At 41.4% G+C, this 22,494-nt stretch overlaps 1 protein-coding gene across 7 annotated transcripts in view; it reads left to right on the top strand.

Moving 5' to 3' along the window:
* Window positions 1-22,494, top strand: part of topbp1 (DNA topoisomerase II binding protein 1) — a 34,301-nt gene that overhangs the window by 3,804 nt on the left and 8,003 nt on the right. For 6 of the 7 annotated variants that reach the window (XM_022244121.2, XM_087140494.1, XM_022244120.2 and 3 more), the window contains 24 exons: window positions 894-1,037; window positions 1,371-1,510; window positions 1,867-1,999; window positions 2,481-2,588; window positions 3,010-3,083; window positions 3,578-3,708; window positions 4,079-4,144; window positions 4,274-4,326; window positions 4,470-4,587; window positions 11,746-11,924; window positions 12,382-12,545; window positions 13,021-13,146; window positions 13,674-13,807; window positions 14,640-14,747; window positions 14,937-15,062; window positions 15,190-15,412; window positions 17,938-18,126; window positions 18,395-18,983; window positions 19,355-19,456; window positions 19,941-20,090; window positions 20,506-20,589; window positions 21,009-21,077; window positions 21,244-21,596; window positions 22,096-22,286. In XM_022244121.2, coding sequence (XP_022099813.2) covers window positions 963-1,037; window positions 1,371-1,510; window positions 1,867-1,999; window positions 2,481-2,588; window positions 3,010-3,083; window positions 3,578-3,708; window positions 4,079-4,144; window positions 4,274-4,326; window positions 4,470-4,587; window positions 11,746-11,924; window positions 12,382-12,545; window positions 13,021-13,146; window positions 13,674-13,807; window positions 14,640-14,747; window positions 14,937-15,062; window positions 15,190-15,412; window positions 17,938-18,126; window positions 18,395-18,983; window positions 19,355-19,456; window positions 19,941-20,090; window positions 20,506-20,589; window positions 21,009-21,077; window positions 21,244-21,596; window positions 22,096-22,286 — 3,685 coding nt within the window. In that variant the 5' untranslated portion in view covers window positions 894-962. Of the gene's footprint in view, window positions 1-893; window positions 1,038-1,370; window positions 1,511-1,866; window positions 2,000-2,480; window positions 2,589-3,009; window positions 3,084-3,577; window positions 3,709-4,078; window positions 4,145-4,273; window positions 4,327-4,469; window positions 4,588-11,745; window positions 11,925-12,381; window positions 12,546-13,020; window positions 13,147-13,673; window positions 13,808-14,639; window positions 14,748-14,936; window positions 15,063-15,189; window positions 15,413-17,937; window positions 18,127-18,394; window positions 18,984-19,354; window positions 19,457-19,940; window positions 20,091-20,505; window positions 20,590-21,008; window positions 21,078-21,243; window positions 21,597-22,095; window positions 22,287-22,494 lie in introns of those variants that run through there. The other variant, XM_087140495.1, reaches the window with a different exon arrangement.

Below are 22,494 nucleotides of genomic sequence, written 5' to 3'. Positions count from 1 at the left end.
TCCCAAGGCCTTCATATTAACAAGAGTTGACTGTACATGTAAAATGCTGTTGTAAGTCATGGATTTCCATTGGCTATGATGACGGCAAGGAAAATTCGTGGAATTGTACTTCAGACATTTTAGTATGGCTGCTAGGCAACAGTGTAAGAAGAACCACCTTCCCTAAGAATATTGTACCATCAGGAACTCTTTGGGAAAAAAAGGGCAGTGTAAGTTAACTCCTGAAAGCAAAGATTTTATTTTAACTCTCCATTGCTCTACGGTGTTCATGAGTTCTCAGATGATGTAATGCTGTTCGGCAGCAGACTATAACCCATGTCTTTAATTATCCAACTTCCAACACCTGCACTGCGCTGAATGATTTCAGGTCTGTATTTGTCAGGGTTGTGAAATTTCTGATTTTAGTGGATTTTCTCCTTTTTTTTACTGAATATGCCAACTTTTATTTTCTGCTTTTTCCACGGGCACAAATACAAATCTTTGGAAATGGCTGAGCAGAGATAAGGCAATGCAATCCCAAAAATCCAAAAGCCTGGACATGCCATGCGCATTCTTTGTAACAAATTGAAATATAGAAAACATGGTAGTTTACCTTGTAAGAAGAGTACAGTCAAACCTGTCTGTAAAAGTCCTTCAGTCTTACAGCAGTAACCTTGTGTTTTCAAGAATAAAAAACCAATACAGGACAAAGGATTGGAAGCTAAAAATCTCCCATGTTGTAAGCAGAATGTGTTAACTAAGTTAACGGTTTCAATGCTAAGATGTTGAAACAACCAATTTTTCTGCTTGTGAAATTTGCAACAGGCAGACTTTTTTTTCTTTACACTCTGTAGATATTTTCTGTTCCAATTATTGCACAGTATGAGAGACTGTTTTTCTGCCCATCATAACAGGATTATCAACTATAGTTCACTAGTGTTGTGCTGTGTAAGGCAGACCCTACTAGATGCTGAAGACAAGCGATGGCAGGTGGCATTTGCATTAGACTGGTTCTCACCAGCAACTGTAGGAAAGAGTGGATCAAGAAGGCAGCTGAGGTATGGTCACCTTAAAAAGCTGGTCTGTACTTGCTGCGGAAGTGAGCGTGAAAGCGAAGTTGTAATGTCAAATATTCATGCTGTGAATCAACCAAAGTTGAACACGTTGGGGACACTGGTCATTCATTGCAAACGTTTCATGATGTCAAATTTGCTTCACATTTGTATACACCTGAAGCATACACCGACCTTAAGTAATGCTTTGTTGCTGCCATGAAGGATTTTGTTTACCCACTGATGCGACGTGAAGGTGTAGTTACATTCCTTGAATGTGCCTTGTGCAGTCGAATGTAAATATGCCTCATTTTGTTGGATATTTGTGACATTTTATAGGCGATTCAGAGCGCTGGGCTTCCTACTGAGAAGTGTGACGAAAATGCTGTAATGAAGCTGACAAAACGAGATGGCAACATGTATGTGTGTGACCCGTTTGAAGGAGAAGCATTCAACCATCTAGTGGAGTTGGGTTGCAGGTGGGCTATCAAAGTTTGCTTCCTGTGTGAAAGCTTGTGTAGCTGTTGTATTGAAGGAACTGGTTGGATTCACTGTCATTAAAAGGGTTGTTTCACACTCTAACACAATTGAAGCTCACATGCTTATGGTGAGTGTTAGATGCAAGATAATATGGCTCTTTTTTATTTATCCCACTGCATGCTGGCTTCTTGTGAGGGGCCTGTGGGAAATGACCTTTAAATTGGTATTTATGTTGCAGAGTGGAAGTCCCAGATGTTTCAAACTATTTCTCATGTCCATTATAGTCCTGATACCAAGCACATGTACTTTGTGTCTTGTGCTTATCTGAGTTCACCCCACCCCGTGCTGTTATCAGAATTGCAGGCCCTCTGTGTGTGTTGTCCTGTCTCCAGAAGGAAATAGCGGTGCCAAAGGTGAACCACCCAATCTATAGTATCAGCATGCTCCATGTCACTGTTAGCTGTTCCAGCATAGAGAAAACTGAGCGGGTATGTCATGGCAAAGATTTTCAGTCCTAACTGACTAGTCAGTAAATAGCAACCTTCCTCATCTTTGCAAATCCCAACGCCATACAGTAAATTGTGCACATAAACAGACTCTGTTCATTTTTGTGGTATGCCTGTTACTTACTTGGGTACTTAAGTTTCTTTGACTTTATCTCATAGGGCACTGGTCCCTGCTGTGGTCTTTAGTGTTATCACATTGGCCGTGATGATTGTGTGCTTGGTGTCGTCTAGAAATCTAGATGGGGGTTCTCTAATATTGGTGCCTCTGCAGGGAGAAAGTAGCCTTTGACCCTTTGCTGGAAATCTTAGGTGTTTGGGCCTTACTATACCACCATGTAGCCCTTGACAATCAGGCATTCTTGCCCCTGTCTGATACAAGTCACCCCTCGGGGTTGAGCTTATTTTAAAGGTTACTCTTACCAACTGTTATGGCCTCTTTTTCTCCCCTTTTCTGTTCGAGCAGGATAAGATACATAGATTGGTGCAGTGGATGGGTGGAACAGTATCGAAGAATTTCACAGACACTGTGTCACACCTTATTGCTGGAGAGGTGGGCTCTAAGAAATACCATGTAAGTTATGCGCGTGTGATCTCTCCGTCTTGCACTTCTTGCTAAAGCTGAGTTGAGAACATGGGAAAAAAGTCAGTGCATCTTTTAATAGCTGTCACGCATCTCATGAATTTTCACGCATTGGAGGCTGTGGCACTTTAAAAAGATATTTTGGTGATATGTGGCAAATGAAGGTGGTATGTATTAGCCTTATTTGTCATGGAAATTCAAATACAGAAATCCCACAAATATAAGGCGAATGAATAGTTATTATTTTAGGTAAACTCATGGAATAGCCACTGGTGCAGTGATGTTTGCCGGAAGAATTTTGCACCGCATTGTGGAACAGGATGGCGAAGTTAAAGGTGTTTTTTTTTCTTTCATTATGGAATAAGACAAAAGGATGTGTGGATTATTTAGTTTGACATGGATTTTTTTGCAGGTTGCTGCTAGTCTTAACACGCCAGTCATGCTGCCAGAATGGGTTTACACCTGCTGGGAGAGGGGAAAAGACAGGTGCACCTGTATCATTTTTAGATCAGAGATGACCATTAAATTGCTTAACGTCTTCCCACACCAAAATCTTGTTTGTGTTGGTGTGTATGGAACTTTCAAGCCAGAATATTAGTCTTAGTTTTGCAGTTGTTTGCAAGTGCGGGTTCAAAGAGCACACCGTAGTGGTTTTGCTTCTGTTAACTAGATTCATTGCTTTGGGGGGGGAGAGAGATGGGTGAAAAGGCTAAGGGTTAAAAACTTACCAGAGTATTGGTTGAAGTAGTGAGCTGGAAAAGCACCGAATACTAAATGTTTACAGACAACCAAAGTTTGTAAGTGTTCTTCATGGTCCTTTTAAAGTAAGTGCTCAGGTTGTGGAATCGAAGGAGTTCAATCAAAATGGGGTAAATAATGACTCGCCTAATACTAAGGTTGTGTAACAGGCTAAGAACTGCTTTTAATCTACCTCGTACACAAACACCATATTCATGATCTCTGTGGTTTGCTTGTTCCAGTTACCTGTGTGCTACCGATAAGAACTTTAGGATTAAGTTCGGCTGTCCAGTGTTCAGGGGGTGTGTGATCTGTGTTACCGGCCTAGAGAGTGACGAGAGGAGGGATATACGCATATTGACTGATGAAAATGGTGAGAATATTAAAGAGACGGTGTGTTGCTGATTACCTCCACTGGTTAATGGCAAATGTAGAACAAAACCACTACTTTTCGGTTTCTCCCTCTGGCAGTTACCTGCAGTTATTGAATTTTCATTGGTTCAGATTTGAAACGTGACTTCGGCACTTGGTCTTTTTGGTTTCATGATAACTGAAATATCACTTGAAAGGACCAAGTGTGTTGAGACTAATACATGTAGTAACAATTTAGTGAGGCAATCTTTTTTTTCTGGCCCTCTCCCACTTGATATCCCATTTGCAAAAAGTTGGAAGGGGTAAATCTGGATTTCTGTTGGTCATCTCACTTGTGTTTATAAACTTGGCAATGGTCTTGTTTGTTCCAGGGGGTCAATACAGCGGGGAGATGAAATTTAACGAATGCACTCATCTTATTGTTAACAGTCCTAGAGGTGAGTAGAACTATAGGTCAGAATAGTGTATGTGTGGCCACCATACTGGAACTTTAAGGGGAGGGGGTGAATTTAGATTTGTCTCAGGATTGTAAAACTGTTACCCTTATTCATTTTCATATGTTGCAGGTCCGAAATACGAGTTTGCAAAGAAATGGAAAATCCACTGCATTACTTCAAGGGTATGTGTTTTGTTTGGTGTTGTGGTTTGTGTTGTGTTCTATTTTGTTTTGTTTGGTTTGGTTTAAGTGCAAAATTATTTGGGGGTCAATTTTGTCCTTATGTGATGTTTTCCCTGCCACTTGTATTCTTTCTTTGACTACAGTGGTTCTTTGACAGTATTGATAAAGGGTATTGCCAAGACGAGAACCTGTATCAGGTTACGCCCGATGCCCACTCTACGTCTACCCCAAATAGGGCAGGATCCAATCCAAGACTCAGTGGTGAGTAAGGCCTTTCATGTACAGGGCATTTTGTTTAGCTAACAGTGTCACACTGCAATTATACCATAATTTCATTTCAGTCACATTTCAGAGTTGGGCAGAACTGTTTGAGGCCTTCTTGTAATTTTGACCAACTTTTAATGTGTAGGGTATTTGGTGATCTTGATAACAGATTTGAAGACCAAATACACTATCTTGTGAATCAGGGCAAGCTTGGACTTGAGCCAGCAGCTGTGAAGAGCTTTGTGCCATTGTGAATCATTGTGCAGAGTGTATTGGTACTTGGTAGCTTTTACTTGTTTTTTACTTGGTTCAAATTCAACTTAGAAGGGGAAGGTCACTGACAAGTGGCATATTCTGGCATGACTGACCTGTTGAGTATTCAGATGGCATTCTACACTTCATGGTACATTGCAGGAGTTGAACTTTTGATCATTGTGCATAGGTTAGAGAGAGTGCAGTGCTGTGTCTAGTCAGTGCGAGTATTGCACTCCCCCCGGCCTTTGCAAAGTGGTCCCAACCTCTTGCTGATGGTGCCCCCGAAAAGGTGTTGCGGAATGCGGAAAGCTTGTGGTCTAAACAGTGGTTGATTGTAGACCAGCTTTTTAAGCAGTTTCAAAGATGGGGGAAAATTGCCGACAGTAGTGAATTACTCTAGCAGAGAGAATCGTACTCGGCTCACCTCTCTCGAACTGTCATACAGATTCAGCCAGAAATGAAAACAGAATAATCATAGATCTATACAGTGAATTCACTTGCAACAATAAAGGTCAACTTTTTCTTGACAGTAGAATTTGGTTTTTGGCAAGCTGCAAAGCGTCTTCTGTCTGGCTGTCCTCAAATGTTGAAGTTTTTCTTTGCACATCCATAAGTGTTAAACTGTGCCATTAAGTACTTGTTTGGTTCTTCTTGGAATTCCATCAGTATTTAAATAGTCTCATATGGCATAATACTTACAAACTTATGAATTTAATGAAAAAATTGTATGAGTTGAATGTTAATGTTGTGAGTTGTATTATGTACTTGCCCTGTAGTACATACAATACATATGTACTGAGCACTCCTGTAATGTACATGTATGTATGTGTGTATGTACATGTATGTATGTATGTACATGTATGTATAGACAGTGTTTAGACACATACAAATGTACATGTACAGTATGTGGGAAAAATGAAAGGGATGGGGGGGACTCCAAGTGACAGATTAGGATGTTTGTTGGGGGAGGGGTATTTGTACCTGTAGGAGGAGGATCATGAAGACAAGGTACCTGTATGTAGAAAGTGGATGAAATGCTGGATAAGGTTGGCGTAATGGTTGGGCTGGATTAGTGGGATGATGGGACAGCCAGAATAAGAAGTGAAGCGAATGATAGGGAGGGGTGGAGTAGTAAATGGATGGGATGATGGGGAGGGGGGCAGAATAGGAGATGGATATGATGATGGGGAGGGGGGCAGAATAGGAGATGGATAGGATGATGGGAGGGGTGGAATAGGAAATTGATAGGATGAGGGGGCAGAGTAGGATATGGATGGAAAGATAAGGTGAATGTGGGGTTGGAGTCAAAGTAGACATGGTAGATATGGAATGATGGGATATGGCTGATTGGGGGAGAATTGTAGAGGATAGGATGATGGGTTAGATACAAAGTGCAGAACTGTACTTAAGAGAAATTTTAATTATGCACCATCCATTAAACTCACAAATGCACTGCTTATATAATCATCCAGGTCTAGTCTGACTGTACTGGACCCACAGTCTGTAGGCATTCCTCTCTCCTGTAAAGAACTGTAAAGCCTTTGTACCTGCATCTCCCTTAAGCTTGTTGGTGGTCCTTGTTGATTTACTTTTAAACAACGGGCGCCTTTCAACACACAGTCTGCACCCAGCACTAATTAGGTTTTTCTCTCCTAAAGTTCAATGAATTTTATTGCTAAGGTCGATAAAATGTCTTGTACATCTGTATTGCAGTCGTATGTCAACCAATCTTTTAAAACTGTTGATGAAGCTTGGTTAGTATTTTCTTGTTTAATTTAGTAACCATTTTGTATAACTTGCAGGGCTCTTTTTCTTCTGTTATTACTGGAAAGAAATCCAAATTCATAACAAGCAGCGAGCCATGGCAGCTTTGCCGTTCTAGTTTATTGCGTACTGAACTGAAAGCCAAATTTCAACACTTTCTGTTTGTTCATAGGGCCATTTAAATTGCACGACACTTTGGCATTAGTTTCATAGAACTGATGATTTTCAGGGTCTTTTGCTTCTTGTTTTGTAAGGTCTCTCTTGCGAGAGACCATGATACAACACTTAGGTAAAAGATCCTGCTGTGCATTGTTTCACTGTCTGCTTTGCGTAGGTCAGGGCCTGTGCAATGCTTTTGATTCACTGTAGTCTAGTATTGCACTCCCCCCGGCCTTTGGAAGGTAGATATAAGCCCCGTTTAAAATAAATAGAATGAAAATAGTAACCTACGTGTATTATCAAAGGTACATTGTAATTTTAAACTCATGCAAAGTGAACTACTTGGTTGTAGAGCAATTTCTTGCAAAAGTTGGGATTTGTCTCTTTTTGACCTCTGGTAATTTGTAAACAAGAAGACGTTTCGAGTTGACTCTCATCTGCGGTACTTGCATGTCACCAAAGGGAAATTATGTAAAGAAACAATGATTGATTTTACAGAGGGCCTTTGCCAGACTTAAACTTCTGAAAAAAATGAAGCCATTCAGCCTTCAGGTGACGAATAAAAAGGAAGACCAAAATTAAGAGAAATCTCCAAAGTTGAAACCCCATCCCATGAAAAAAATTTTAAAATGTAATGAAACTAAAAAGTTCAATTAGTCTGATTGACAGAAAAAGTGAATTCACCCAACCCCAAGCTCAGAAATGGTAAATCCCATTCCTGCAAGGAACTCATTGCCAGAACACTGATTTATTTATATTGGAAAGGATTTTGGGTAAGAGAACAGGCATGCCTGCCAATTAAGCTTGTGCCCATATTTGACGTATTTTTGTTAGACTTAACTGTCCAAACCTAAGTAGTAAGTACAATAAAAAGATCAATGCATGTGTGTTTTTCCATAGTATTTGAAATTTCCAACACCGCCATGTGCCAAAAGAAACCGAGTAACACATTGAACATTTCAAAATGGATGATGAAATATCTCTCGCCACAATTTTTGTAGGAAAGATGACTTCCCAAGTTACCAGTTGATCATCCGTCTTGGCATTTTTGCAGTTGTTACGTTGACTTTGTCTTCAGCCACACATTGCAATCATCCTCTTAGTGTATTTATGTCATGTAACTCATGCACCTTTAATTTTTTTTCCGATAACATACAGGTTTATTATTAAAAATTAACACTTTATTTCATGAATCATACCATAGAGAGCATTCTTAAAAATTTTTGAGCATCATACATTACAGCACATGTACATGGATGTACAGTCGAACCTCGTTAATAAGAGGTCCTTGAGAGTTAGCAAATTACCTTGTTAGGACAGAAACCTTGTATTGTCAGGAATAAAAACAATGAAAAGCAAAGGATTGCAATCCTTTGCTTTCAAGATATTGGGACTTAAAAATGTCCTTGTTATAAGCAGAATCTTTGAGTAGCAGTGCTCTTATTAACCCTTTCTCGATGGGAAATTCTTTCCGAAAGCCGACTCGAAGAATTCCAGCTTCGCTTGACCACTAAGGCCACCTGCCAAACCGCAAATTCTCGGTTTGTGGCCCAGCGTGCTCTGCACGCTTGAATTACACGGTGAAAAGGCTGATTGTTCGGTGGCATGCGGCTCTACTCAAGCTTCCAAGTTCCCGTTGCCTCTTTTCAAAGTGAAGACTATTGTGAAGCTGGTGATTATGATGCAAATTCTGTCTTTTCATTTCTGGGCTACACACAAAGACCAATTACCATATGCACAAGAGCCAGGGTCTGCCTTCTTTCACTGCGTTCACTCGAGCGTGGGCCCAGAATAATAGCTGAAAAGTGTCTCGCCGTGAAGGGGTTAACAAGATTCAACTGCATATGCAGTTGATCTGTGCATCATACATGTGATGAACCTGAGACCGGAAGCCATTGCACTGCACTTCGGCATACAGCAAATTTTGGATACCATCAACATTTTCACTAGTTCCCACAGATTTCGTAATAACAAGAGTCAACTGTACTTCTAAATGTTCTCAGGGAGCCAGATTTCAGGAAAAAGTGTTTTCTGACACGAATCGGGATGTGAAATCTCCAGTTTGTAGCAGACTTGTTTTTTTGTTCAGTATGCCAAGTTACATTTTCCGCTTTTTTCCTCTGACAGGCCAGAGTTCCTTGTTCCTTGCGCAAGTGCAGATTTTTTCTGATTTTTTTTCTTATTCATCCTCTTCTTCAACTCCAACTGCATGCAGAAACACAGTTGCAGTGCTGCGATAGAATCTACTGTACATGTACATATGTACATACGTGCATACAGCGACGGTGTGCGGGCGTAAACCTTGTGTGTATGCATATGTATATATTAAAACAGCCCCGTGGGAACTATGCGGTCATTGTGCTGTGATTGGCTGTACATGAAATATTAGTATCATGTATGTGTCCATGGGACTCTCTAAAAATCTCCACTATAATTTGCAGTAGGGCACATCTCTCTGTAAATTTGCGGCTTGAAATAAGGCTAGTAAATTTTCACTTTTGCCTGTACAGGGCTTTGTGACAACTGGCACATGGGGCAAAGTCCATGTGTCATGCATTATCAAGTGCTTTTGCATACTTTATGTGCATTGTTTCATATGAGATTTCAAACAATTTTTGGATATATATTTATCCGCTTCAGTGCAACAAAAGTGCATACCATATTTTTGGGAATACAAGCTACCTAGTGTTTAATTAATCCACTGCACGCAAAAATCAGCAAATTAAGATTCAAGGTCTGCCTATGTGCCACACCGGCGTATAAGCCGCACGGCAGGGCTGACGATCCAACCACAAAGGTCATTGTGCTGCGTGCCGAAGTGCCAATATAGCACATACAGTACGTCGATGATTCCACTATACGTGTAGTAAAATAATAAAAGTAAGTAAAATGCAAACAAATGTCACCATAAAAAGTGAATTTAAGTCCTGAAATTTGATACTTTTTGCGGGCTGGATGGTTGTCATGCATGGGCCATGCATCAGCTCCTGACCTTTTTTCCAGTGGTCAGCAAGAGTTATGTGGTCGGGGACGTACAGTAAAATCTTAGTAACTTAAAGTCAGTTCAGTCGAAAAATCGTTTTTATCTCGTAGGTTATTTCTTGCCAAAAAAATACGTTTTTATGTAAAAAAAACCTCTTTAGCTGTCCAGAACACTACATCAAGTTACCTTGAGGTTTAGGTTTTTGTGACGCTGATCAAAAAACACTGCAAAATCGCTTCAAAAATGAAAAATCCACCATGAGAACTTGGTTCAAGTCATCACATTGGAACCACTTGTGTTGCATTGCACACACCTCCTCGATCGCAACAAACCCTGTTTTCAAGCTAGTCTGACTGCTGGCACAGATCCATTCATGGAGAGTCCAAGTGCTGACTCTTTTCAATAACCATTTGAACCAGAAAGTGTTGTCATCAGAAAACCCAATTGGAAAAAAAAAAATTCTGTGGCATGAACACAATCGACATGAACAATTTGCCATACAAAGATGCACCACTGAAGTGGTTGATTTTATGTTAAAAAATTGTAAAATGATGGCCTGCAAAAAACACACCATGAAAATAATAAAGCAGGAAAATAATCACTAAAAAAATGTTACAGCAGAGCAAGTAAAGTAAATTACGTACACATGTAGTGTATGTTTTGTGACTCCATGATTCTGAGAAACCTGTAAATAACTCAAATCTGGACAACGTGAATTTTTATTTATTCTCCAAGCTTCGAGTTTTCAGATGTAAGCGGCAACCAACAAAAACACGGCTCCGCCACCTGCATGTGGTACGATGCGCACGGCCCGGCTGTGGCTTTTGTGACTGAATTTATCCTTCAGAGTTTGCCATATAAGCCACCTGGCATATAAGCCACAGAGACATTTTTCAGTGTGAGAATCAACGTAGCCGCGGCTTATAATCCGAAAATTACAATAATTGTGCAAAGAAGCTCCCTGCCAAGTTGGATACAAACATTGACAATACTGATTCTCAAGTTAAAAATCCATGGAAATGGAAGTGGATGGAATACACCACAGACCCATTAACCCTAACCTTCCCCGATCACACAGAATTGAACAGTAGTAAAGTGTTTACTTCTGTGGGGATAGGTCTGGTAGGCCCAGACAGTTTGCTTTTACAGTGGGTTTGGCACACCTCTGAAAAAATAAATTCAAAGCCTCTGTGCACAAAGTCCCATATGGGTGTTTAACTTAGTGTGAATGGGGAAGGTTAGGTCCATCAACCCTTGGACAGTTAGAGTTAACAGGGTTCATGGGTTTTGACATTATGATTTGAAACAACCTGTTTTGCTGCCTGTAAGGTTTGCAACAGGCAGACAACATGAAGTTTGCGGGTTGGAAAAGGGCCAACTCGCACTATAACCCTCTTTTTTTTACAATTTTGGTATACCTGTTACCAGTTCATTTTAGCCTTTAGGAAGTTTTAGCGAAATTGAAAGAATAGAAGTTATTATTGAAATATCGTGGTTGCACCGGAAGGCTATAAAATGAACTATGGAGCAAGGACATTTCAAATTTTCCCAGCAGCCGTGAAGCACACCCTGGACCCACACTGTATAGATTAATGCTTGCAGCTTCAGCTATTTTTTTAATGCTTTACTGACACCCCTGAAGAATAAAGAATCATATTAAGAAAAATCAAGAGAAATCAAATGGCTCTGGGATTGTTGGAATGTTTCCTTGTATGCGTGAAACCGTTGATTATTCTCTTCACCTAAAACAGCAGATACATGTAGTTAGCAAAGTTACCAAGTTGGACATCGTAATTCTTTTATCAGTTTACTTTTGTCTAGAGAAAATGACAGTCTGTATTAATGTTTTATTTAGACTTTCTTGCTGTAATCAGAAGAAATTCAAATTCTAAGTTCTGCAGGAGTAGCTCTTTCCAATAAATGTCTCCAGATTTGGGAACAGGCAAGGAAGCTTTGGCTTAATGCATCGGAATGCTTTGTTTCGCGCTGTTTAGGTGGAATGTCTGTGGGTAATTTCAGTACAATCAGCCATGTCAGCATGACCTCTGCTGTTGACGACACGGCCATGACTGAAGCCAATGTCTCGAGGGCCGAGCAGCGCACCACTATGGGAGAGTTGGACGAGTTGGACTTGAATTTGGCAGATGCGGGCTTGTTCCTGGATGGTTGCAAGGTGTGTTGCTTCAGAACCATGAACAGCTGACTTGTTACCTTTTTAACCTATTGAGGCCTTCCATGTTCATTGAATGTCTATATTGCCTGCGTCTTGTGGAATTAAACCATTTGAAATAAAGAGATATAAAGAGTTGCGTGACTGCATTCATACTGTATTTAACCGAGATATGCAGATGAAATAAATATGAAGCATCGTGTAAATTGTGAACGATCCTAACAATGAGTTGCAAGTTGCCAGAGGCACTTACACATTAACATCCCAGAAAAGAATATTACACCATCTAAATTTGCAGGAACTTGTAACAGTTGTACCCACATAAATGTTCATTTTCATCAAGATGCCCATCCGAGTTACGTGTTTTTTGTTTTTGTTTTTTCTATTTTTGTTCCACAGTATTTAGTTGGCTGATTTGACATTGCAGTTTTAGCCAGTAGTAACTTGCTTTTCATTACAGGTATTTCTTAGTGGTTTCTCGGGGGGCCGTCTCGAGAAACTGCGGAAGATCATCAACTCTGGGGGTGCTACCCGCTTCAACCAGATCAACAAGAGTGTGTCTCATGTTGTTATGGGGGAAAGAGTACAAGAACATGTCACCATGATGACACAGTCAACTCTCAGGTTAGGGGTCAGGGGTAAAAAGTTTTGACCCATAGTATCCAGTATTGACACCCGAGAAATCGTTTTCACTCACTGTTGCAGGTACTTTTGTTTGAAGAAATCTTGAGTGAAATCGCAAAACCAAGGAAAAGGTATATAGGTGAAACCAAATGCTATGACTATCGGTAAGCTTTGTGCTGGTCCTTGTGAATATTTTAACAGTGGTCAGTCCCTTATCACCATTCGCATATGTAAATTTGATCAACTTAAATATGAGAGGACGTCATGATTTTTTTCCTCATAGGACGGGTAATGCAGAATAAGTATGTTCTTTGACGTTTTCCTCAGTAAAGACCTCTCAGAATTTTTTCTCAAATTTTTTTGGGAAAATGAAATGAAATGACAATTTGCATTTAGTTTAGTAAGTTTCAGTCATCAAATCCAACACGGTACAGTTTCTGAATCGTGATGTTTTGAATGCCTTTCATTGGTGCAGACCCCATGTTGTGAGTGCCCAGTGGCTGGTGGACTGCTTCAAGCAGTCCCGCCAACTACCAGAAGAGCCGTACATCTGTCTAGACTTGCCACCGGTCACCTCAGCATCACCAGCTGCACATTCAAAGTATGCTGAAATTGGATGCGTTCAAATGCTTTTTGCCTTTAAAATAACTGTGAGGAAGCTGCCTTAGTTCTTTATCTCATCATCTTCTTTGATGCCCCCCCCACTCACTTCCTGCCAAGAATATGACATTGTTAAGGATGTCAGCTTCATCTATGTAGTGTTTTATTTGGATGTTAATCTTCCGTCAGCTTCCAACATGTAAATTGCCTTACCTGTTTTCTAGTCAAAGTTCAAACTATGGGAAGCAGTATAAATTGGGCAACTCATTGTCAAGCAAAGATGAATAATTGAATAATATTCCTCTTCCTGTGACTGCTGTCAGGAGAAAAGAGAAGCAGTGTAAGCAGTGGCCTTTCACAAGGATGTTTAAAATTCAGTGATCACCATAGGAGTTGCCACCAGCCAGCCTTCTGCAGCTTGAAAATGAATATCAATGTGCATTTGATAATTGTGATGGAACCCCAGAATGCTGTTGAAGTGGGCAATGTAACAAACCCTGGTTCCCATGTCTTCATCACTTGCTTCAGATCTAATCAGCTGCGGAAGCCTTCCGAGGCGAGAAGCAGCAGAAGCGAGGAGGGCCCCAAGCTGTCGGCCAGCAGGAGAGAGGAGGAAGCTGAGGATGACAATGTCATGCAGCAGTACCTTCCTGACAGATCAGGTCCGTCGGAGCAACTGCCCCTCGTCCGTCAGGGTTTTCTGTGGCTCAGAAGTTCGGTGAAACTTTGTAGAAAGACAAGGATTTTCAAAAAGCATCTGGAAGATTCATCCATCAGGCTCTTCAACCCTTGCTGTCTGGCAGTCCACAAACCAACATGCAAATGTTACATGTACCTTGAAGCAAAGGCAAAGCGTTACGGTCACAAGAACTGTAACCTTTGTATTGAAATGTGTGCAAAAATAGATACAAGCCTAGTTATCTAGCGGATTAAACAGAGTATTAAAAGGCCACGGAGGTAAGAATACGGGCAAATACAATTCATTGCCCCACCAAGAAGTTGACATGCAGAGAACTTTTCGCAGTGCATTATGGGATAACCAGTCGACAAAGTCTCATTCGCTAAAATGCTGTGCGTGGAAAACTTATTTTTTCTGAATTTATGTTTATCTTGGTTGAAAATTCGAAATTCCTGATGTATGGGTGCTAGGTAGTCAAAGTGATGGTTTCGTGTGGTGTAGGGAATGCCTCAAACAATTAAATGTCCCGAAAGTACATACAAAGTGTACTTTATCTCAGCAATATTCCGACCGTAAACTTGAAATGTAGCCTGTCTGTGGCAAACTCTTGGTAGCACTTTGTATTGTGAGTTGCCTGTATTGCTATTCATGTATTTAACTGTTTTTGTGCGAAAGATAGATAAAAATCCAGTTACACAGGAGATGAAAGAGTTCTGAAGATGGATGTACTCGCAATCCACTACCCAACTTCCAAAGAACCATTGTAGTAAGGCAAGTAGAATGATGGACTGAACTTTCTGTGTGATGATTTGCAGATCTAAACGATTCTGAGATAGTGTTCAAGATGCTACAGGGAGATGCTGGCCAAGCACCAACCAGACAGAGGACCGCTGGTGGCGAGGATGAAACACAGATGGAAGAAAGTGAGTACATTGCTCACTGTTGACCTCCATTTCCCACAAATTACATTCATGTACCCTTTGAAATCCCTTGCATAAATGCTGGACATGATACAGAACTGTCCACCAGATTCACCTATCTTTTCATTTTCTGAGAAACACCATAGTCGAACTGAGTTTTTTTTGTTTTGGTTTTTTTTTTTCTGCTTGTAGATGAAGAAGATGTCACAGTGCTTGAAGAACGGGTGGATGGTATTTTCTCGGGCAAGACCTTTGTCATTTTAGGTTTTCCTCCGGAACAAGAAGAGCAGATTCTCGAAATGACTGTAGGGCAGGGAGGTAAGTCTTTGTGCTGCATGTCTGAGAGTATATTCTAAACAACACACCCTCTCTTCACACGTACATTATGCCTGGCATCTTTAATGGAATAGTCTGTCACTTGACACTTTTCCCCTCTGAAATACAGGTAAGGTCAAGACGGGAGGTGCCCGCTGCGTGGCAGACTTTGCCGTGGTACCCATCAACGGCTGTGAGGTGTCTGTCTCTGTCCAGGAGGTGGTCTCCAACTGCTGGCTGCAGATGTGCCTGGAGGAAGCCCAGCTTCTGGACCCAACCACCAACCCTCTCTTCTCACCGATTGCAATCACGGAAGATGGCAGTCCACTGAGTGACTGCGTTCTGACCGTCAGGTAAGTAGGTTCTACCTCTGTTTTGTCAATAGTTTACACTTAGTCTCGTACTTACATGTAGCCCAAACTCCTTGTGCTAAATCCTGTAAAATCTGTTTGCAGAAAAATAGAAGCGCATTTTTTTGCACTTAAATTTCAAGGAGCATCTTTTGTCATGTGGCACTAATAGAAAAGGCTCCCCTTTGCAGTCCTGCTAGATCCTTTAAAACCTGGTGAATTTGAAAGATTTTGAAGGGCTAAGGTAAATGCCTGAATTTGTATCAAACATCTTACTCGTCTACCACCAAATTAGTTTAGTGTTCGTTCAAAACAATCATTCTGTAAAGTAGCGTCGTATTTGGTTTACAGTATGTCAACTGACAGTATTTGAAAAGGCATGTATGCATATGAATGTTCATTCTTAACCACTTTGGACCGGGGCATTTTTCAACGTTGAGGATGCTGGGCCGGCATGACTATCATTTTTTCCGTTTTCAAAATCCTTCAACAATTCATTCCATTTAACAGTCGTTTATAGCCGCACGGAGTAATCTTCAGGCACTACTCTAAGTTGACAGGTGACCTTCATTGACACCCGAATATTTCAGCCAGGCCTGCAGCCTTGTAAACAGAGCCCAGATTGTGCGGTGTTATACAGCTGTCTTTTGTTCACGAACCTGGCTCAGTGCACTGCTGACCTCTTTTCAATAGGGGCCAGATTAGCATGCAGCGGTGCTGTGTGGCTCATCGCTGCGGTGGTGGAGAGCTTTTGTCCCCGGTGGTAATCCGCTTGCTCTAAATACCCCAAACCCTGGTATACGGTTTCAAAATAATGCTGGATTATCACCACTTTTGAGAGTGAAAAATGCCGGTCATGCCCAGCAGCCTGGTCTTTTGTTCGGAGTACGGTCTTTTGTTACAGGGCCCTGTTTCCTTTGTCCGAGTTCGGAGACCCCGGCCACACATATAAACCATACGGCTCCGATCCCGGAGTCCCCGGCTGGTAGTGGTTAACATTGTTTTTATTGCTTGTATTCTTTGTGATGGAATAAGGAATAGAATGTGGAATTTTTTAAGGATGATTTGACTGAATGAATTCTTTTATCTTGATCTAGCAGCAAGTAAAAGTCTTTAGTGTATGATATTGTCAGTCTGATTGAATAAATGAATTTGAAATTGTTAGTCTTTAGGCGGAAATACGAAATTGACTCGGCCTTATTCTGCGTCTTACCTGTGTTCTTCCCGATTGGTCGGGCCTTGTCAAGGAGGGCGAGAATATGCATCCTGCATGGGAGCACGCACTGAAGCATGGCAGAGTTTAATGAGCTGAACCGAGGCTGGACCAATTGCAGTAATTGTTATTCAGACAAAGGGAGCTGCGAATAAACATGAGCCGTGGGGACGACTCATGAATACAAACTGCCTGCACGCAGAAAGACGGGCGACTCGAAATCATGATTAAAAGATTTTAGCGACAAAGTATTCAATCTATCTCAACGGTTTACGATTATAAATCGTGGAAAGGCCACTTACACGGATGTGGGCTCCAGTTGATGAATCTTCACATTCTTGCAGGTATACACAGGCCTATATGTGCATGGCGTTTAGCTTCGTCATCCATGGCAATCAAAAGCCTTTTAAAAATCCCTGGATCGATGCTTTCACATGTATGTGTACATGTAGTTGCTTTTATTAATCTTACATGCACATTAAACATGTTTTCATATGACAGTGAATTTTATTATTCTAAACACATCACAATATATTTGATTAATTATAACCGAGAGATCTTTTTGATGTACGTGCACACGCATGCATTATATGTTTTCACGTGGTCCTGGGGATTTCGTAATAACAAGAGTCGACTTTATTAAGACTTTAAACAAGGGGAAAAATCATCGCTCCGGTTTGTTTCAAATTAGTAGAAGCAGACAATTGAGTTGAAGCATGCTTTCACAAAATCATAATACGCAAAAATAACTTTCCTACTGCACTTTCTGCCTAAAGATTTGAAAGTTGTAAAGCAAAAAAACACAAGGTTCAGCCCAGGCCCCCAAATCATTTTCCCATTGTTCGGACAGGAATTAAGCAGCCGAGGTTTTTAGTTCATTTACCCCATTGACCAGCATCACACACCCACTTCAGTGGACCATTCCTATTTAAATTAACCTTCCTGCCACTGAGGCTGGCCCGCACACCCACGGAATCTCGGATGTATTCATTTCTTTTTATATTTAAATGAAGTTCTCCTGGTAGGGATAGACAGCATTGCTAGGGGCGGTTTTGTTAACTTAGTCCTCGGGATCCCAAGTTTTAGACACGAGGCAGAACATTCAGTCAATTTCGCATTGCCGCCTTACATATCCATTGCCAGCACAGTTTCTGTGTCCTAACACAACTGCTGTTACACAAATGGTTACTTTTTTGAGACTCCAAAATAAAGCTGAGCACCTCAAATTATTGCCCATCGTACGTGTGTTCTCAAATACTCCAGTTGAATCCAACAGAAACCTCCCTGACAAGTCCTTTCCATTCCCGCTTTGCAGCCAGTTTTCCGGAGTGGAGCGGGACTGCCTGATCCACATAGCCGAACTCCTTGGGGCCAGGTGCCAGGAATACTTCTCCCGCAAGGCCACCAACGACCTGAGGCCCAACACCCACCTCCTGCTGAGGGAGGCCAGCGGGTCTAAGTACAAGGCTGCCAAGAAGTGGAAAGTCCCAGCCATCACCAAAGAGTGAGTTCCAAATTCTCGTGACCATTTGTTTGTTCTGATCTGCCCTTTCTTTATCTGATTCGGAGGGATAGGGGGGCTCACTGAATTTAAGAAAGATACAGAGTCAGTCGTCAAGGTTGCATGAAATGGATGAAAACCTTTAGCAGAATATTATTTGACCACAGCACAAATGGGGTCTATGGTAGGCCTGTATGAATAACCTCTGTGAGTAGTGTGGACTGTGGCATGGAACCCATTGAAATGCAAAACTTTTTCTTTCTTTTTGAAGTTGGCTGTTGGAGTGTGCCAGGAAAAATGAGCGACAGCCAGAGAAGAAATATCTTGTCGATCTGTTGGACCAGCAAGACGAAAGTAAGGCCAATGATCAGACAGCAGTGCAGGGAGGGGAACAAGTTCCTTTAGAACCTGACCTTGGCAAGATAACGAGTGCAGAGGAGCAAAACAATGTTCTTGTTACCAGGGACATGTCAGAAAAGCATCCAGCAGCTCAGAAACCCCAGCTGGAAGAAACAACTGTGCAAGAATACAAGGAGGAAACCAGAAACGTGACCGGGCTGGATGCCAACAGAGTGCAAGAGCAACCGTGCAATTTGAAGGAATCAAAGCCGTTACGTGACAACAACAAAGAGAATCAACAGGGCGTGGCTGCAAAGGACACACCCAAGGACTTGGCTGTTGTCAATAAACACCTGGCAGTCGCCAGCAGCGGCGCTGCTCTTTCCAAGGACACGCCCAGTAAGTTCTTACAACATGGCAGGGTCTTTCATCCAACCTTTGACACCAAGGACGCCCTTGAGTTTTTGGAGTCACCGGCTGGACAGCATCACAAGAAACGCCACACAAGAAAGTCGAGCTTGGTAAGGGAAAAGCAAAGTTGCATTCTCAACGGTGTTCAAACGCTGCATTGAACAGCCTTATACCTGATGCAGTCTACTTTCCCTGCAGCAAGATCTAGGTTTAAATCCCATTAAGTTGAACACGTATTGATTCTGTAAATTGTATAGTATACAAATAAGGAATGTTTATGAGTGCAATGGTAAGAATATTGTCATTCGTTGAAAGATGAAATGTTCCATTCAACTCGCCTGCAGCTCGTTGAATGGAACATTTCATCTTTCAGCTCTTAATATTGAACATTGTATTAGAATCCGATTCTTAATGGAAAAAAATGTTAATGTGAAGACAACATTTCATTCAAGTTGTTGCCTGATCTCTCAAACATTCACAGCCCCTGGACGATTTCTTCCACATGAACATCGCCAAAGCAGTACAGAAGACTGGGGAGCAGGCTGCAGACGAGGAAGCTGACAATACAGTCTTTCATGAACCGGTAAGACAGCTTTTTGACAGGTGTAACTTCAAAGAAAGGTAGCAGTTTTTTACTTTTCTTAGGATGCCCAATGCCTCACTCATTGCATTAGAAATAAACTTACTAAATGTACTTGTTTCATTAATTAGGATGAAATCAGCAGCAAACTAACATTAACCTCTTCGCACCAGGCTAAATTAAAATGGCCATACACAAATACGGGCGTTTTTCATGATTTTCCATTTTCAAATTCTTCAAAAAGGCATGACTTCATTCACTGGACGTTTACACCCGCATGAATGACTGTCTGGCGGCTACTTTAATCTGACAAACAACATCTATTGACGCCTGTTTATTTCAGCGAGGCCTGCTGCCCTGTAAAGAGAGCCCAGAGTGTGTTCTCAAAACTAGAGCAATTCGCTGCTCTATTCTTTTTCAGTGGGGTCGGATTAGCGTGTGGTGCTATTGTGTTGCTCAGTTTTCATGTCAAATTGTTCTTAATCAGGTGAAATCTCAGGGAATTCTAGAAGGTGTTGTCGTCTGCGTCAGCAAGAAGCTCGTTGCCCAGCAGGCTGAGTATAATGCTGTTGCTGTTTCATTAGGGGCCGAGTTCCGCTGGACATTTGATGACACCTGTACACATTTTATCTTCAAGGTACAAAGCTTTTCAGAGTATGTCTTTTTCAACCCAGTCAGCCGAACTAATCATAAATATTTCATTTCCAAAGAGTAGATTTTTACAATTTGATAATGTGTGTGGAGAAAAATTAATGGTCCCCTTCATGCTTAATTTTTTTACAGCTCTCATCTGTTGTACCAAATAAATGACCCACACAGTCTTCATTCTTCGCTCTTAGAATTGGAAATCCATTTTTTTTCTACCATTTAAGACATTGTCATATGTTGCCAGTATTCAGTCCGCCGCAGTCTACTGTAAGAATTGAAGTAAATTAAATGAAGAAATCTGATGGTATTTAAATGGTTACTCATATTCTCTCGAAGTGCTTCGTACATTGTTTCCTTGGTAAATTCAAACTTGTGTGTTCTCTACCTATTTGTTTTCTTTGTAGGGAAGAAACAATGACACTTCAAAAGAATTTCGAGCAGCCAAGGAGAAAGGAATGTCTATTGTCTCACCTTTCTGGCTCCTTGCAGTGAGTTTCCACTTGTATCGTCATTAATCAGCTGAAAACTGTTGAGATTAGTAGTTGTTATCAGAGGTACATGTACCTTAACATTGACCGTACTTGAAAGCTTGTCACTGACTAAAAAACACATTTGACAGCATGCTCGGTCTGAAACTATAATCTTCAGTTTTTGTTATGGTTTCATTTATATATTTAGAAAAAAACCTTTTCGTCTGTGCAAAGAGGAAGAGGCCTTGTAGATTCTGCTCAGAGTTATATGCTGTTGTTCACTATTACCATTATGCTTCAGTAGGGCAAGCAGGCCTGTTTGCCATCAATCCCTTTGACAAAACAAATGCTTGCAATATGACACGATTTCATTCAAATTGCCTCACGAATTGTACAAGTAGCAAGAGTAGCATGCTGAAATGATTTATTTCTGACAGTGCGAAGAAGAAGAGAGGCATGTAGATGAAGCAAGCTACCCACACACGTTCAACCCAAAGATGAGTTTGGTAAGAATATCTAGTTGTGTTTATCAACATTTAGGTTGTATAAGTTGTACGTTTTATGCTGTTCAAATTCATCTTATTATTCAGCAGTTAAATTTTGACAATCTAGGTCATTGTAGAGAGAAAAAAATCTTTCTGGCTTGTAAATTATGTCCGTTGCATTGTTTAGTCGGTGCTGTCTACTAGACTGCAGACCCCATCACGGACACCCGCCAGGACTACACGGCAGACCCGTAGCATGGCACACACGCCACGCGCCCCTTCTGTACCCACCCCTCAGCCCACTCCACCCCCTCCCCAGGACGAAGCCACCATGGATGGTTTCGGGGACGGCTCCACTGACAGTGAAGACGACGAGCTTCTGAGGATGGTGGAGGCAGCGGAAAGGGGAGTTGAGGAGGGAAGGACTGTGGAGGGTGGGTCTGGGGTCGAGGCAGGGTCAAGGGTCACAGAAGAGGAAGGGTCCCTGGAGCAAAAGGAGACGGTGCAGAAACAGCTGGAGGGAATTATGTCATCCACCATGTGAGTGATTTTCCAGATATTGGAGAAGATTGTGATTCCATAAACTGGAACCAGTCTGGCAGAATCCAGCATAAGAACTTGCCTGACTTTGATGAAGCTCTGGGTCGTAGAGCCATCTGTACTTAACATGGGATCTTGTCCCAATTTAGGCAGTTAGTGAATTATTTTTGGTAAAGCTTGCAAGCTACTGGGATAAACTGTTTCTCTCATAGCGTTGGACGTTTATGTCCAGTTTGGTTGTGCTACATAATTTTGTAAAGCAAAGATGCAGTGCATAAATACATTGTTATTGTAATGGCTGTTTGTATCTTGGCAAAGAAATTTTACTTAGAAGAGTGCTGTGTGACAGTCAATATTTGTTGTATCTTTGTAAAATGTTTGTAGTAAATGTGAGATAATAAGCGTTGAAAAATATCACTGCAGAAGTTTCATCTGGTGTTAAATTTGCACATAGGAATCTTCTTGACATGTTCCACCTCTGATTTATGTTCTGGTCTAGGAATACTAGAGGTGGCAGGAGGCGTAGCCGCATTCACAAGGTGAGCAGCTCAACAGCCAGCACATTATCCAGTAGCATCACAGGGATGGACAGGCCACTCAGTAGGGGAGGTGGTCGACGCACCCGCTCTAGCCGGGCAATGGTTCACAGTGAGGAAGACAGCCGAGGAGGCACTGGCACAGCACTGTCAGGTGGGGAAGTTGGTTGGGCTGATAGCTAGTGTGTAAAATGCGAGATGTGGTGGAAGAAGAACCTCGCTGTAATGCTGTGAATCCTTTTACAGTGGTTTTTAGCAATTTGCAGATGACCATGAACTGGCAACTTGCTGTCCAAATTGAATGGAAATCATCCCCCAAATCTGATGCCTAGATGACTCGTAGATATACCAGTCATGCAACA

Source organism: Acanthaster planci, linkage group LG08, assembly GCF_054643075.1.
Source record: "Acanthaster planci isolate LZ-2023a linkage group LG08, COTS_SCS, whole genome shotgun sequence".
Lineage (NCBI taxonomy): Eukaryota > Metazoa > Echinodermata > Asteroidea > Valvatida > Acanthasteridae > Acanthaster > Acanthaster planci.
The sequence above is the reverse complement of the archived record's forward strand: the minus strand, read 5'-3'. Positions and strand labels throughout refer to the sequence as shown.